We start from the raw sequence: 16,678 nt of genomic DNA, 5'->3' as shown, positions 1-16,678 counted from the left end.
GCACATTTATCACATTGTCACTTTATTGTGTTGCTGGTTCACTGTATTTATTCACTTTTTTCATTTATTTTGTAGTTATTATTTTTTCTTTAGGCACTTCACAATTCAAAGTATAGTTTAAAAAGACTACTAATTATTATTTTTTATTTATACTTATTCACTGGTCAACACTGGGAGCACTTACCCAGACACTATGACACCTGACCCAGACACTGTGTTTCCTTTAGTGCCAGTGGTATACCTGGGTAACAACAGGCTCAGAGGGCTTAATGTTATTTCTATGATTGAGTTCACTAGTACAGCGGTGTGCAAACTGGGGGGGGTGTGACCGCTAGGGGGGGGGGCGCGAGACTGAGTGCGGGGGCGCGGGGTTTACGGAGGCCCCGCATGCTTCCTGAAGGCACTTAAATTAAGTGTCGGGGGAGCTGCAGGGCCCCTATAAACCTAACTTACCTTTACTCCGGCGGCTTCTCACACCGTCGCCATGGCAACGCGCCGTCATTTTGTGACATCACGTTGCTATAGCAACGTGATGTCATGACACCGGAGCGCGGGTGAGGGGGTCCGCGGAGGTGAGGGGACCGTGGGGCGCAGGGAAAAAAGTTTGTGCCACCCTGCACTAGTGCACAAAAGAAACAGAATCCTTATTAGGAGCACTCAACACCTACTAATACTTGTATCAAAGAACATTATTTATTATTAACAAAATGGAAAGAAAGTTATATACTGTACTTATATAAAATCTATAAAAACTAAGGATGCACCTAATCCTGCCAAGTAAACTACATAGCCTCATAGAGAAAGGGGAGCACCCCCTCCCCTGAAATGTCAACAAAATTGCCCACTCTATGGTATTGTAGGAAATTGAGTTCAGTAATAATAGATATTGTTAAAGTGATCGCGATGCGGTAATTAATGTATTAATAATGGTCGTGTTATTTCCCACATCACGACTGTGGTTAAATTATCACACCTGATTAATTATTACCGCAATGATGATGTATATATCTTAAAATTGCATTTATAAGACTTTTTTTAAAACCGATTGCAATAATAACTCAATTTTACCTGAGTTTCATGTATCCAGGCCTTAGTTTGCATCTTATTGCTTCAACTTTTCTAAGGTCTTTGATTTGTTTTGTTTTTACCATATGCGCACATACAGTAGGGAAAACACACAGATTATAATGAGATATATCATATTGTGCAAAGTATAAACAAAAAAGTATAACACGGATTTAAAGATTTCTCATGTTATTTTTTTTTAATGAAAGTTCAGTACCTTATCATAGTTTTTTCCTTCATTGGTCCCCTAAAGTCTGCCTTTGTAATTTTAGAGACTTTGTTAGTAACAAATAAAACATATTTTTAATTAAGATCCTCTAATGATAAAATGTCCCCTAATGTTCCCTCACTTGAATATTTTAATGCACATACTGTTCCATAGTCTCAAATATATTCTGCTATAATAGGGTTTAAGATCTATTTGTAAAGCCAAACAGGTTTTAAATCTGGATTCCCATATGTACATACCACTTTCTTCTATTTGTATGATCCTGTTTAAATAATGTAAAGCCCAGGAGCCTCAATGTCACTGAATAAGTTAATGACACCTTTCATTATTATATGTTTATTTTTGTTGATATTTTATGTGGTAGGTTACTTTTTGGGCATCTTGACTAATGGTCTAGAAGCATATTAGCCCTGGTTGTACAATAGACTGGTATGTCTTTTTAGATGGATTTTGGGGTAGAACATGAGTGTCCTAGGATGGGAGTTTAGATCCCTGTAGGAGGAAAGGAGTGCTATCCCCTTCTATGCAAGGTCATTCTTTACTACCCTTTTTGGCATGCAATGGGTTGGTAAGTAGGGTTTGTGAGGGTCATTAACCCCTTGATTACTATGGGCCCATGGAGACATTATGACACTGTAGTTAAAACAGAGTTTATAGCTAAAGCCTTATTATGCCAAGTATATGTTGCTTATCAATATGTACTTCGTATCTTTGATTTATAAAGCAGAGAGTTAGTTAAAGTCATATTAGTGAAAGGGAAAAATACTGTGAGCAGCTCTGTCCTTTTCTTGCTAATTTTTTTTCCTCTTCGCCAATTTTTTGCAAGCAAATAAGCATCAATAAAGGTAATTGTCATTGAATACAGTGATCTGATTTAATATTATTTGAGGTAAGAGCAGACAAATAGCTGAAGCATAATGAATAATGACCCTAAGAATCCAAACCCCTCCTTCCTAAAGCAATATTTCCAATGCACTCCTAAGGTCCAACTGCCTATGTGGGCTTGTGAAGGATACTGAAAATCTGAAATTACTACTGTACATTTCAGTTTCTAGTTTACAATTTGCAATGCAGATCCCAGAAATTCTTTTAAACCCTGCAGTTTCATCTAATTCTGTTATAGACGCCGATCTTTTCTTTTGGCGATTTGCAGTGGGACATTCATAACGTAGCAACGGGAAAATCCGCCATTCAATTGAACCAGCAGCATGGAAAAGGGGGCGATAATGCTGGCTACAGCGGTATTCTGATATCTGTTGAATTTTATACGAGAAAAAGTATGTGTTATTAATGAACCTGTATTGGGCTATTGCTGAGTCATGCACTGTCCCCCTGAAGTTGTGTTTCTTAGCACAATTACTTGTGCAAGCCTTATATTTATGTTCATCAAATCAATCTACTTTATATATATATATATATATATATATATATATATATATATATATATATATAAAGACAAAAAAGAAAGCGCCCATCCTAGTGTAATATGAAATAAAACATTTAATAACCAGACCTAAATTCAAAAGATGTAAACTCACAAACAAATGTGAATTAAAAGCATGTAATGAGTATACTCATTCGCCAACTGTGGGATGGACCTGCTCTGCTCACACGCCAACTAGCTCTTCAGTGGAGTCCCAGACTGTCTAAGCCGCCGACCAGCAGGGCTTTCACAGGGTGACACGATCTCTCACGATGTAACCCGGATGCAGATCTCTCCACACATCACATCCGGATGGGAGAACCAGTCGCGTGACCCAGCAGTGGAATAAAGTTTTTTGCGTCTTGATTCTACCAAATGGTGTTAAGGTTCGCAATATCTCAGCAATATTTCAGAAGTGTCCCAACGTCCCAGCAGCAAACGAGTATAAAATAAAATAGCCAATAGCTCACACTACACTTCCCTACGCGTTTCTTCACACAAAGGGTGATTTCACCCTTATCCTTTGTGTGAAGAAAAGTGTAGGGAAGTTTAGTGTGAGCTATTGGCTATTTTATTTTATACTCGTTTGCTGCTGGGACGTTGGGACACTGCTGAGATATTGCTGAGATATTGCCGAACCTTAACACCATTTGGTAGAATCAAGACGCAAAAAACTTTATTCCACTGCTGGGTCACGCGACTGGTTCTCCCATCCGGATGTGATGCGTGGAGAGATCTGCATCCGGGTTACATCGTGAGAGATCGTGTCAAACTGTGAAAGCCCTGCTGGTCGGCGGCTGAGACAGTCTGGGACTCCACTGAAGAGCTGGTTGGCGTGTGAGCAGAGCAGGTCCATCCCACAGTTGCGAATGAGTATACTCATTACATGCTTTTTATTCACATTTGTTTGTGAGTTTACATCTTTTGAATTTAGGCCTGGTTATTAAATGTTTTGTTTCATATTACACTAGGATCGGGCGCTTTCTTTTTTGTCTTTCTGTAGATTCATTGGGAGGTCGTTGGTTTCTTGCAGAGAGCAGCCGGTATCCAGAGTTTGCATTATCTATACTTCATTTTTTATTTTTATTTTTTGCACAGGACATTTTTTTCTTTTCTTTTTTCATTGAACACACACCATCCATTTATTATATATTGGCATTTTACCCACAAGGATTTCATAATAGTCATAGCTCACACTAATACAGGCAATCATTGCAGTTGTGTATATTTGTATTATTTATATATTCATAAATTGATAGATATTTATACTTCTGACATCTTAATATTTATGTATGTATATATTTAATAATTATTTAATTATTTGAATATCACCTGGTGTGGAGAGAGATATCATCTGAGGGGCGCAGTTTTTTCTTTGTATATATATATATATATATATATATATATATATATATATATATATATATATATATATATATATGTGTATATATATATATATATATATATATATATATATATATAGAGGTATCAGTACCGTGTTAGCCGACCTTCAATAATCAAAAAATAAATAGATGATACCGTTCTGTGGCTAACGAAATGCTTTTATTTGTGCGAGCTTTCGAGATACACTGATCTCTTCTTCCGGCGATGTTACAATGAATGAAGCAAGCAAAAGCTATACTATAAACAGTGTCTATTGGAATGTTATCTGTGCTGGTCCTTCCCCCGGTGTGGATTTGTTTTATGGCTGGAGGTGTCAAAAGGTTCCTGAAAGCAAGTGATGAAAGAGTGTGTATGTGTATAAGTGTGAATTAACATGAATGGAGAGCCCACAGTATATACAGTGCTTTACAAAAGGTGCGTGTGGAGTGGGAGCGGATATACATGGTGTGGGTGGGTGTGGAAATGTGAGAGTTAGTAGCATAACTAAAAGTGTGTGTGGATACTATGTGGTCCCTATTGGTGTATAGGGATGGAAAAACAAGGAGTATAAGTATGTGTGAGACAGCTGTGTGTGCATACATATAGCACAGTATGTACAGACATGGCCTATAGCGCTCATGGGAAGAGAGTTCACTTGTGTCAGTAATGACTCATAAAATTTCGATCTCTGTTTAGGCCACTGTTAAGTGTCCCGAACAGTTGCATAAATTTGTATTCATGCAACCGTCTCTCTTTCGGTGTTTTAAGATTACCTTTGAGTATGGCAACCCTCAGATCGTTCATCTTACGGCCAGAGTCAGAGAAATGTTCACCGACAGGACTGTCTCTTGTTCCGCGTGTGATGCTGTGGCGGTGCAGGTTCATTCTCTTGTTTAGCCCCTGCCCTGTCTCACCTATGTAGTAGCAGCCCCCTGGGCATTTCATGCACATGATGAGGTACACGACATTGCTGGAGGAACAGGTGAACCTTCCTCTGTATTCCCGATTCCTGTGTGGTATTTGTATTGTGTCCGCTGTGTAGAGCATTATATATATATATATATATATATATATATATATATATATATATATATATATATATATATATATATATATATATATATATACCATAATACTGAGTTAAGTTATGGTGAGTAAAAAAAGTGACAAAAACCCTCCACAGGAAAGCAAATATGCAAATACAAAGCTGTGACCATGCAGCAAGCTTAAGCCAATAGGGAACCATGTTAAAAATGGTTTTTGAGGCAAAAAGTGACACGGTGTGCTCATTTGCATGTCATTTCCCAGAATCCCTTGCTGCAGTGGAAGTGCTGTATGCTGGGTGATAATGGGGAAAGGCGGGATTGCAGACCTGCCTAAGACATGCAGATGAGCATACAGTTGTATTTGCATATTTGCTTTCCTGTGGAGGGTTTTTGTCACTTTTTTTACTCACCATAACTTAACTCAGTATTATGGTATAGCCTATCCCATAGCTTCTTTGCATACCCAGTTAAAATCAACCCCACACTGATGAGACCCATAAAGGTCGAAACAGCTGTCTGTGGGTGGTTTTCTGGGTATGCACCTTAACCCTGGCTGTGCTCAAAGCTGTGACCATGCAGCAAGCTTAAGCCTATAGGGAACCATGTTAAAAATGGTTTTTGAGGCAAAACGTGACACTGTGTGCTCATTTGCATGTCATTTCCCAGAATCCCTTGCTGCAGTGGAAGTGCTGTATGCTGGGTGATAATGGGGAAAGGCGGGGTTGCAGACCTGCCTAAGACATGCAGATGAGCATACAGTTGTATTTGCATATATATATATATATATATATTGCCATTAATAATATGAGTAACAGTAGTAAACGTTCAAATAGAACAGACCAATGTTTATTTTCATGTAACTAGTAATAATGATCAAACTGACCTGAAAATTATGTGTACTGTATGTGTATTGCATTTGACAACTGGTGAACCAAAGCAAATGTATCATACAGATGCAGCGACTGTTATGAAAACATTTCACAGAGCTGTTTTTGTGAACTCTGCTGTATTCCACGTGGCATTCACTCTTTATTGTTCCGTGAACGCCACCAATCACACGAGTCACACATTTGTTTACATTGTTGATTTATTTGAAATACCTGGATTTTGATTTCTCTGTGTGCTGTTCTTCACGTATCCGCCAGAAGGCAGATTGTGCAAAAATGAATTCCCTTTGCACTACAGTATCCAGTGGCTAGTGCAATTACTACACAGTACCGTACTGTAGCAATTTGCAGGTGTTTAAAAATCAGATAAAAACCCAAGTCTACTACAGTGACCCATTGTGAATCGAGCTTGGTCGCTGAAGATGCTGAAGACGTTATCAAATTTAGGCGTTTCATAATAAAAATCTCTAAAACACAATGCTGTGGGCTTTTGTCTACATTGTTATCCTTGCTCAATTGCTGGACACCATGTCAACCCCGTACATGTATACCAAACCTGACTATAGTTATGCATATTTAATATTTTCTGCAATTAATGCTGGAAAAGATTAGAAGGCGACCTTATCAGAATTATATGAATATTTCATTTCGAGCTATGACTTTTTCAAATTTTCACCGAACGTTCGTGGGTGGAAGCATTCAGTAAGGCAAGCATTAAGTAATGAGCAATGCTTTTTTCGCACTGCATACAAACCGTGAAATGTTTTCATAATGGCCGCTGTATCTGTATTGCATACCAGATTTGGAAAATGCATACTGTAATATTACAGTTCTTCAACTCATTTTAGCTTAAGTTACATACAGTAATATTGCTATTTCACTCAATGTATTTATTTCTGAGTTGCAATCCTTGTACAAGCTTACGGGAACAATTGAAATAAGTAGGCTACTGAATGTTTAATTGATTATTGGTTATTTGTCTGTTCAACATTCATAAGTCATTCTATGTGCCTGTTAGTAAGTGAAGTTGTTATAGTACATATTGCTATTCTAAGAGTTTAAAACTGTAATTTAAAAAAAAAATGTATAACAAACAAATGACCCAAAGGCCAAAATATTGGTTTAAAAAAAAAAAAACATTTGCATATTCATTCTCTGACAAACATATAATTTATGTCAGAAATTCCACTATGGTGCTTAAAAAAAAGAAGATTCATGCACAAAAAAAATAAAATTGATATTACATATGCATCATCAAATGAACTACAAACATTGAAACATATGAATATAATAAGTATTAAAAGACCTTACCTTAGGATCATGTATTCCCGAAAGTTCCTCGTAAATTTTTTCTCCTACCATGACTGCTGCCAAGTTAGCTGTGTATGTTGACAAACAAAATAAGCAGAAAATAGCCCAGAGATTCATTAGAAACCTCCCAGTCCAGCATTTGGGAGTTTTGATAGCCGCTGTCCTGCCAAACAATATGGCATAACATACATTTAGTGCAGAGGAGAAGGAAAAAACTTTGTTTCTATTTCGGCCATTTGGAGTCATCCCAAAGGGGCTTTTCCACTCATAAAGAGTAAGGAATATTGCAGTAATGTGAAGAGAAACAAATATCCCTAGCCACATTGTCCAGTGAAGTGGCCACATGAAGGCTCCAATTGGAGCAGCGGTATCCTTGGTCCTTACTAAAATACCCAGACTGGTTGAAAAGAATGGGCTAGTGAAGTCGATGACTTGACTTCTAGCTGTATTTATACTAAATGATGTTACTGCCAGATGGGCTGCACCACTCAGAAGGTCACCCACAAGACCTGTCCAATGGCCATTTTTCCATGCTCCATATTTTCCATCACCAACAATATAAAGATCAAAGTCAAAATTCATATCTTCTGCTAACTTCTCCAACAGGTCAATGCAATAACCATAGCAACACTTTTTTAATTCAATTGGCACTGTATCATTATCACCTTGCAGGATTTCAAAGAGACTATCTAGTACTCCTGAATCATTTGTCATTGGATCTAAGCACAACTGTCCTGCTGGACATTTCCCATCGTCATCTACATTCCTTGTAAACACAAATGGGTGTTCGACCAGTGTTACAACTTTTAGATGTAATCGCGTAGGCTGTTGGTATTGATTTTTGTGCCTTTGTGCCTGATCCGGCCACAATCCATAGTCCATGATAATCCTTCCCTCTTTCCAACTCCCAAGTCGGGTCCACATCGGATTCCCAATAGGATCATGCTGTAAATTCCAAATAAAGTAATGGTTTTCTGAGTTGATAATAGAGGATTCTTTAACTTTGATGTGTCCACTAACACCACTAAATGTTGTGTTGATTAAAAACCTGTTTATACAAAATATAGAAGGTTTGTTAATCTTATGGCATGCCTTAAATAAAACTAATAATATTTGTACAACCTGAAACCAGGTGTCTTGCTTTAAGAAAAATCTTTCAAATACACCTTTATATTTTTATTTTTAAACCTTTATAAAATATGCTTTATTTAGCTCATCAACTTTTACTTATGATTAATGTAGTATTAGGATTGGCTTTTTATGTAAAACACAATTGAAATGTGTTTGTACAGTAATTTATTTATTAAGTTATTTCAACATCTAGAGATCTATGTGCCATTAAGCTTTATTTCTGAGACTTTGGGTCCAATTCATTAAAGTTCTAGAGTGGCAATGAAAGCTAAAATCTCGTAAATTTTCCTTGCGTGCAGTACAGTACCTTAGGCTGGCAAGATTGATAGTTTGCCTACAGTATGTATACAATGGGATAAAATTACACAGAGTGTAAGGTCTTGCAAATCAACACATTGAACAAATATCATTGATATGTTTAATAGTTAAACCTAAATGATTGATGACTCTATTAAATCATTTTTAATACTAAGTATTTTTTTTCCCAAAGAACACTGGGGGCTCTAATAGTTAAAATGTAATCCCCCATTAATTTAAGGTTATGGCTCATCAATATTTAAAGTCAATGTTAAAATTAGTAAGCTTCTAAGCTTTGTTAATTTTTAAGTATTGATTATCTACTTTTAACCCACTCAACATATTACTGGTCAGTTACTGTTTGGTTCAATGTGTTAAGCCTGCACCTTTTAGAGTAATTTCCCTAGCCCTGAATGTTACAAATTGTTGGTGTTTTTCCCCCCCAAAATTCAATTACTTGTGAAGCATTTCAACAAGCCTCAAAGGACTAATGAAGTCCCAAAATAGTCTTGGATTTTGCAATAGCTTTCAGCAAAATATTATCAGACAGTGTGTGAAACATTGGGTTTGTGTACCCAATTTTTCTGTACTCAAAAATCTTTTTGAGTATGGAAAATTCCATTTTTTTGGTGCTAATTATTGCTTGTACATAATAATTAATTTGTTATCTATCAATCTGCAGTTTAATGAGGCCCCTTTGTTTGAACTGTGCTCCAAAAAATTATTGAATGGACAAAGGCATTTCAACTACCATAACTGCTGTAAATCCATATCTATATATCTATAGTACACTGTATGTATGTATATATGTATGTGTATGTATGTATTAATCCACATATAGCATGAAGTGCTCAACAATACATATATATATATATATATATATATATATATATATGCAGTATTTGTATTGTTGAGCATTTCATGCTATATGTGGATTAATACATACATACACATACATATATACATACATACAGTGAACTATAGATATATAGATATAGATATGGATTTACAGCAGTTATGGTAGTTGAAATGCCTTTGTCCATTCAATAATTTTTTGGAGCACAGTTCAAACAAAGGGGCCTCATTAAACTGCAGATTGATAGATAACAAATTAATTATTATGTACAAGCAATAATTAGCGCCAAAAAAATGGAATTTGCCATACTCAAAAAGATTTTTGAGCACAGAAAAATTGGGTACACAAACCCAATGTTTCACACACTGTCTGATAATATTTTGCTGAAAGCTATTGCAAAATCCAAGACTATATATATATATATACAAATCTACCTTTTTTTTTACTTATTATTTTGGGCAATTTTTTTACAGTTCACATTAAAAATCCAATTAACTGATGTGTACATTCACATTAATAATTGCTATAATATATATAAATACTGTATATATATATATATATATATATATATATTTTTTTTTTTTTTTTTAAAGATTAAGGAAAGATACTGTAAGTTTGTCACTTCAGCTCATTGATAGAATTAACACCTGATTGCTAGGTACTGAAGAGCTACAACAACACCCATGTGATTTGTAAGGTAGAATCAGTTACTGTTTATTTTCTCTTTTTTTCCCCCTTCTTTCTCAGTGCACCCTTACTGTATTTATATATATTTTTTTCGTTTAAATAAAGAGAACCATAAAACCTGGACGGTCTTGGTTCCTTCCTTTTTCTTTTTTTTTTTTGGTCAACACTAGTCCAAGTACAGGCACTGCATGTCCATATTTTGCAGCTACTATATTTACAGTGCTCATTCCCAAAATATATAGGAAAAATAGGTTCAGTATTGGCTAAATCAGTCTCTGTAAGGATCAGAAGAAGCTCAATTTCAGTATTGTGAAATTGCTGTGGGAAACTGATTTTTTTTCCTGCACCTGCTCTTATTCCATCAATCAGGTAAATGGGGAGTTATATCAAAATGCTAAACCAAGAATTAGTAGTGGTAAAAGTTTTTTTATGCATAATACTGTGTTACATCACAGTTTGTCATGAATTAAGCAGTATATTTTATGTTTCATGCTACATCTCCACCTGGATCTTTCTATACAATGAATGGTAAATAATATTTTGACACACAGTTTACATAATAAAAATAATTTTGCAATGAATCTATTAGACACACTTGCAGGGTAGACATATTATACAAGGTTTATAGCTTATGATGAACCATCTAACATTACCTTAATTACTTTGTTAAACCCTTTTTAATATATTACAATTTCTTCTAATGTATTGCCATGCTGTATACAAATCACCAACTGGAAGCAATTATTATGGCTGTTTTGCATATCCAATCCCTATATAACAAACTTAAATATTTAAAGGGACATTTCCTCTTGCCTGATTTTTTTAGTTTTGTTTTAATAGATGCTGCAGTTCCCTGCATTTTCAGCAATGTAATTATCTAAGCTGCCCATTGATTCATTCTCCCGTGATCAATTGGTGAAGATCCTGCTTCACAGGGCACACAATTTCACTGTATATTTCAAGAGAGGAAGTGGTATAGCCTCCTAATAGTTGCTATAGAAACCCAGGAAAGTTTAGTACATTTAAGAATCATTAAAAAAGACAAGGTGAAAATAAAATCAGTAAGTATTATCTAATACTATACAACTGTGCTATTGTGAAGGGGAAAAAAGGATTTTGAATAGTAAATAAAAATACCACTTGTGGTGAATTTGCATGTCTCAGAAAGGTCTGCGCCCCTGTCTTTCCCTATTATCTTTTAGCAAACTGTGCTTCCACTGGAGCTAAAGATTCTGGGTAATGACGTACAAATGAGCACAGTGTGGTACTCTTTACTTTTTATCCATTTTAACATGGACCACTATAAGCTTACGCCTGCCATATTACACAGATTTTCAGCACAGCCTTGGATAAAGGATTTTGAATGACATGCTGCTTAAAAGTTAAGTAATAAACAACTCTAGGAATTGTTTAAGGGAAATCCATTTAAAATGAAATAGCTTGCAGGAAAAGATGTGAACAATTTAGTAATGTACAGTATTTAATGTAATTGTCAGCTGGTAAAATATTTTGTTTTATCCAAACCCAAGAATATATATTTTTTTGGTGGAAGCTGAGATTTTGAAATGACAAGTAAAAGGAGATATTTTACCGAAATGCTGAAAAATATTAGTTAACAAATCAGAGTTGATATTGCTGTTTTGATTATTTTTAGCACACCTTTATAAGGAAAAAAATATATATTGAGGGTGATGTATCAATGTAAATCTTGCATCTCTTTGCATCAATGTATCAAGGTCTTTGCATCAAGTTTTGTGTGGAGTTAGGAAGGAGTCACATGACACATTATAATGAGATGTAGTATACTCTGTGTCTTCGTAGGTCCATTATTTTTTTTTAACTTGGATGGCATTAACTTTCCTTGCTAAATAAATTGCATCAAATGTAACAAACACGTTCTTACATTTGATGGAGATGAAAATAGGAAATTGATCACTCTGTAAAATAAAATCAATATGCACTTTCTTTATGCTGATACTGTACATCTCCCACATTGCCAAATATTTAGATTACAGAAAATGTTTTATTTTTCCACACTTCCAAGTATTCTATTCTAAATAAACAAAAAAAAGTCATACCTTGATAAATATTGCCCAGAAGTGAGATTCATATCATCTCTGTTCATGCAGTTTGTTGTACTGGGGATAAGTGCCAATTCTGGCTCAATCATTGTAGCTGTTGCAACAGCTCTGGCAATAAGCTCCATTGCATCTTGCACATAGTGTTCAAAATAAGATTCAGTCGTTTTTCCATGAGCTATAAGCCCCAAAGGCAAACCTTCAGTTCTTAATTCCTCAACATTTTGTGAATCTCCAAAAATCCAATGAAACTCTGGTAGCATTACTCCATACAGGGTCGCCAATTCAAAAAGTCTTCTTATATCTTCCATGTCACAGCCAAACATAACAATAGTGGATGTGGTGTCCTTAATACTTTCTAGGTTTAGCTGGAGGTAGCTTATAAGGTCATTGCTTAAGGTCAAATTTGCAGTGATGTTTATAATCAATCCCAGGTGAAATATTGAATGATTTTGGGTTAGAATGAGGAAATCCGTTATATTCCAGTCTTCTTGACATAGCAATAAACTGTAGTTGTGCCAGTTGTTCAAGGACAAGATGGAAAAAGTAACATCAGCATTGGAAGTTTGTGAATTTTCAATGCTGAGCTGTAGGTGGAGAGGATTCTGTGTTAAAAGAAGAGACATAATAATTATAATTTGGTTATATTGTGTGAAAAAAACAATACAACATACAATTCTTACATTTAAATGTACAGTGCAGTGACTATCCATTAATGTTCTCACTGCAGTTTGCAGTGCCTGCAACATGCCTCAACTTTTCCTAAATAAAAGCGAAGAGTTTATTGCTACAGGCATACGTTTGTAAGAAGCCCCTATTATACAGTATCTAGCACTGTTGTGCTAAAAGTTTTTTTTTACCTCTAGTCATTAATCAAGGTTCTTTGTACAGTACTGACAGTTTTTTGCATCATGTTTTCTTGAGTTTCATAATGGGAGGTATCAAATTTAGCATCATTGTTTTAATTCCTGTGACATCCAAAAATATAGCAATCTGGTATAAACCTCCATAGTCTATAATTTGAAACAGATATAATACACAAGATGAATACATTTATCGCACCTCATTCAGCCGTAGGTATGAGGGAAGAGTTTATCACTATGTTGATACATACTGTAGACCATATAGTACTATTGTTCCCGGAGGTTAACTCACTTTATTCAGTAGCATGCTACTATGTAGCGAGCCTAACATTTTAATCATATTCCCTGCTTACATTTTGAAACACTGAATCCTTGTCTGTTGAGTTTCTTGCAAAATATTGTTTCTGGATTAAAACACATAGTATGGACAACTAGAGAATCACTTCATCCCGTGTTTTTGGTTTTGAGTTCGGTTTAAAAACATTTTGGTGTTCTAGTTTTGGATTTGGTTTTGCTAAAACTGGTCATAAGGTTTTGTAATATGGAGAAAATGTGAATTTGATTGTAGCCATGCATGTAAAATGGTCTGCAGTTGTCTCCCCTGCTGGCAGTAAACCTGGTAAGTTACAGGGATGCCAGCAGTAATCATGGAGGTTTGCCCTCACACTCTGGTGAGGTGCCCTATGTATGGGTGGGAGTGGCTACATGCTCTGAGTCCACAGTTAGTGACATCAGAGCTGTGACAGTTCCTGAAGTATATAAGGCACAGCACTGCCCAAAGTTAGGTTGTTGCTGAGTTGTTGGAGTGCGTTGGGAAGGAAGGATCCACTAGTGCAGGGACCAGGGATCAATAAAGATGCCCTGTTCAAAGATACACCCACTGTGTGAGTGTGAAGTTACTCTCCAGTGGACGGCACCATCAAGAAGGAGTTCTTCATCAGGACAATCTCCCTGTGGACGCATAGACCCTGATGAGGTGGAGGCGCTGCACGTGATATAGGTAGGACTCACACACACTACCTCAGCTGCCTGTCTGGATTGACAATCCCCGAATGCCATCATGCGGGAGACTCAGGAGTCCTGTTGCCTACAGGTGCACCACCAGGCACGACCATGTAACGGGGGCTTGTTAGACCACACGGGCCAATATGAGATTGGGTGGGTCAGACGAGAGGGAATACCCGTTACAGTTGGAGGCGCTGCTGAGATACCTTTCAACAGGACAGGCTTTTGCTAGGCACACTGGGAAACAGGGAGAGTGTCTGCTGCCACTTTGTGCTGTGTGGGAAGGAGCCAGGGTAGTCAGGGGAGCTGCTGGAGCTGCGGGCCGCACGGACGCCCTGGGATTCTGCAAGGAGTTAGTAGGGCTGGAGCCGGGCTATAGCTGTCCTAGTCCCTTGAGGTAGTGCTAGTGGTAGGATGCCTAAAGGGATAAACTGGTAACTTAGGGCAGGAATCCTGGAGAAGGTCTGCTCTAGACTAGCCGACAGAAGGTAGACGCCCATAGTACTGCATGGAAGAGCCAGAGTACTCTAGTCCATTCCAGTCCACTTACCGAAGGGAGCACAGACTGGGAGGAAGGAGATACAGCAGACATAGAAAGAGTGAGCCTATCCTGAGGTAGTGCAAACACAAGTCAGATCTACATTAGGTACACAAGGTGGTGCACAAGGCATTTTTATTGTATCGGTGTGGCAGCTGCCCTGCAGAGAAGAGCTCCATATACAATAACCCAATATATAGTGGCCGAATGGCGACCGCAAGAATGGAGGATCCGCGCGGTGCGGAAGGTCCAATATGGCGGACGGAGGCCGAAGGAGAGAGCGCACATGGCATGTGTGCGGGAGAAGAGCAGGCTACAGAGGAGACTATTGTGAGCCTGCTGGAAGAACAAGCTACAGAAGAGACTTTTGTGAGCCTGTTGTGGAGTGGTGCGAAAGCTGTGATTTCACCGTGTTGGTCCTGCCTAGGACCTTGGGGTAGTAACGCTGAGGACAGTGAAGAGGACATTGCCGTGAGTTATGAGGAACATAATGGACTGGATTGTCATTCGACATACAAACAGTTAAAAGCTACCTCATTCGATAACCAGAGTGACATTTCAAAACAAGATGGTGGTTCCCGCTTCCCTGGGAGACCGCGTGGGCCAGTTGCAGAAAATATTGCAAATTCTCAACTTGCAGAGAGTTGGCCAGGAGTGGCGCCAATGGGAAAACTCCACCCTGATGGGGAGTATGGCGTGAAAGCTGGAGCCGCGCCCACATGGACTATGACTAACTCAGCCCCTGTACTGGGTCATCAGACTAAATTAAGGGACCTCCCTCCAATTTCCACCAGGGGGAGTGGTTTCCGGATGTGGCGGATGCGGATGAAGTTAGCTGGGGAAGGGGTTGGCAAACCAGCCCCTGCACTTCAGTTGCGAGGAGCCAGCGAGCTGAATAGACCACTAGTGAGTGTGCCTCCTCTAGTGACTATGGCCTGCAAATCCGAAGAAAGGTCACCGATATCTACCCATCCCTACTCGGCCCCAGGAGGCTTCCTGATACTATGAGTGGCAGGTATAGAGACAGTGGCATGCCTGTGCCTGCAGTGTCGACTGCCGGGCGGTGCTGTGAGCTCTACGGCGCGATGCGCACAATGTGGCCTGCAGTACCTGTGGCCAATGCCGACATTTGTGCCGTGCAGGCAGTAGAGGCCGCGGGGGATATAGCCATGCTGTCGGCGGAACTCCCCGGTGCGCTCTGGAGGGAGTCTACTGAGCCTGGAGAAAGGGGATTGGGCACGACTATCAAACCCGAGCCAGACGAGAAAACCGACCACCGACACGGTGATAAAAGGGGGGCTCACTGTGGATATCCGAGCGGAATGCCTCGCCCTAACGTGAAGTTGGAGACCTCGGACGAAGAAAAAGCCAGTCCTACTGCATTGACGGCCCGACCACCAGTGAACCACGGTAGCAGTACGATTAAACAACTGCCACTCACCTGTGTCGGAAGTGAGCGGAGCAGAGTGTCGCCGTGCAGCGGCAGCCCGAGAGGTGAAGTCCCACGGCCGTGGTGACCAGTGGTTCCGATGTACCAGTACTTTGTTTCCTGCAACTGCAAGGAGTTACCGAAGGACTATTTTTAGAGGAAGAAAAGTAATTAAAGAGCCGAGGATTTCTTAGCTTAGGTAGCAACCTGTGAGGGTTGTGATCAAAGCTTTGTTATGAGTACTTTTGCCCCTTTTATGTACACTATCTTTCTCTGAGTGTTTAGATTATGTATTATCTGTGTCCTACTCCCTTATAATAACCCCAAAGTTTATCTGCTCTCAAGTCCTACTAGTCATAACCTGTGTCTCGAGCAACTTCTAGGGACTAGTATAGGGTTGAGCCTACCCTCAAGGTCTCTAGTGTCAGTGGATCCCTCAGGGATATGGGC

General features: G+C 38.4%; 1 protein-coding gene across 1 annotated transcript in view; it reads right to left on the bottom strand.

Annotated features, from left to right (window-relative positions):
- GRIN3A (glutamate ionotropic receptor NMDA type subunit 3A) overlaps positions 1–16,678 on the bottom strand; it is a 278,357-nt gene that overhangs the window by 107,483 nt on the left and 154,196 nt on the right. The window contains exons 2-3 of the mRNA XM_075595296.1: positions 12,394–12,998; positions 7,345–8,392 (exon numbers count right to left, since the gene is read on the bottom strand). Of these exons, the coding sequence (XP_075451411.1) occupies positions 7,345–8,392; positions 12,394–12,998 (1,653 nt within the window). The remainder of the gene's footprint in view (positions 1–7,344; positions 8,393–12,393; positions 12,999–16,678) is intronic.

This window comes from Ascaphus truei, chromosome 1, assembly GCF_040206685.1.
Source record: "Ascaphus truei isolate aAscTru1 chromosome 1, aAscTru1.hap1, whole genome shotgun sequence".
In the NCBI taxonomy this organism is placed as follows: domain Eukaryota; kingdom Metazoa; phylum Chordata; class Amphibia; order Anura; family Ascaphidae; genus Ascaphus; species Ascaphus truei.
The sequence above is the reverse complement of the archived record's forward strand: the minus strand, read 5'-3'. Positions and strand labels throughout refer to the sequence as shown.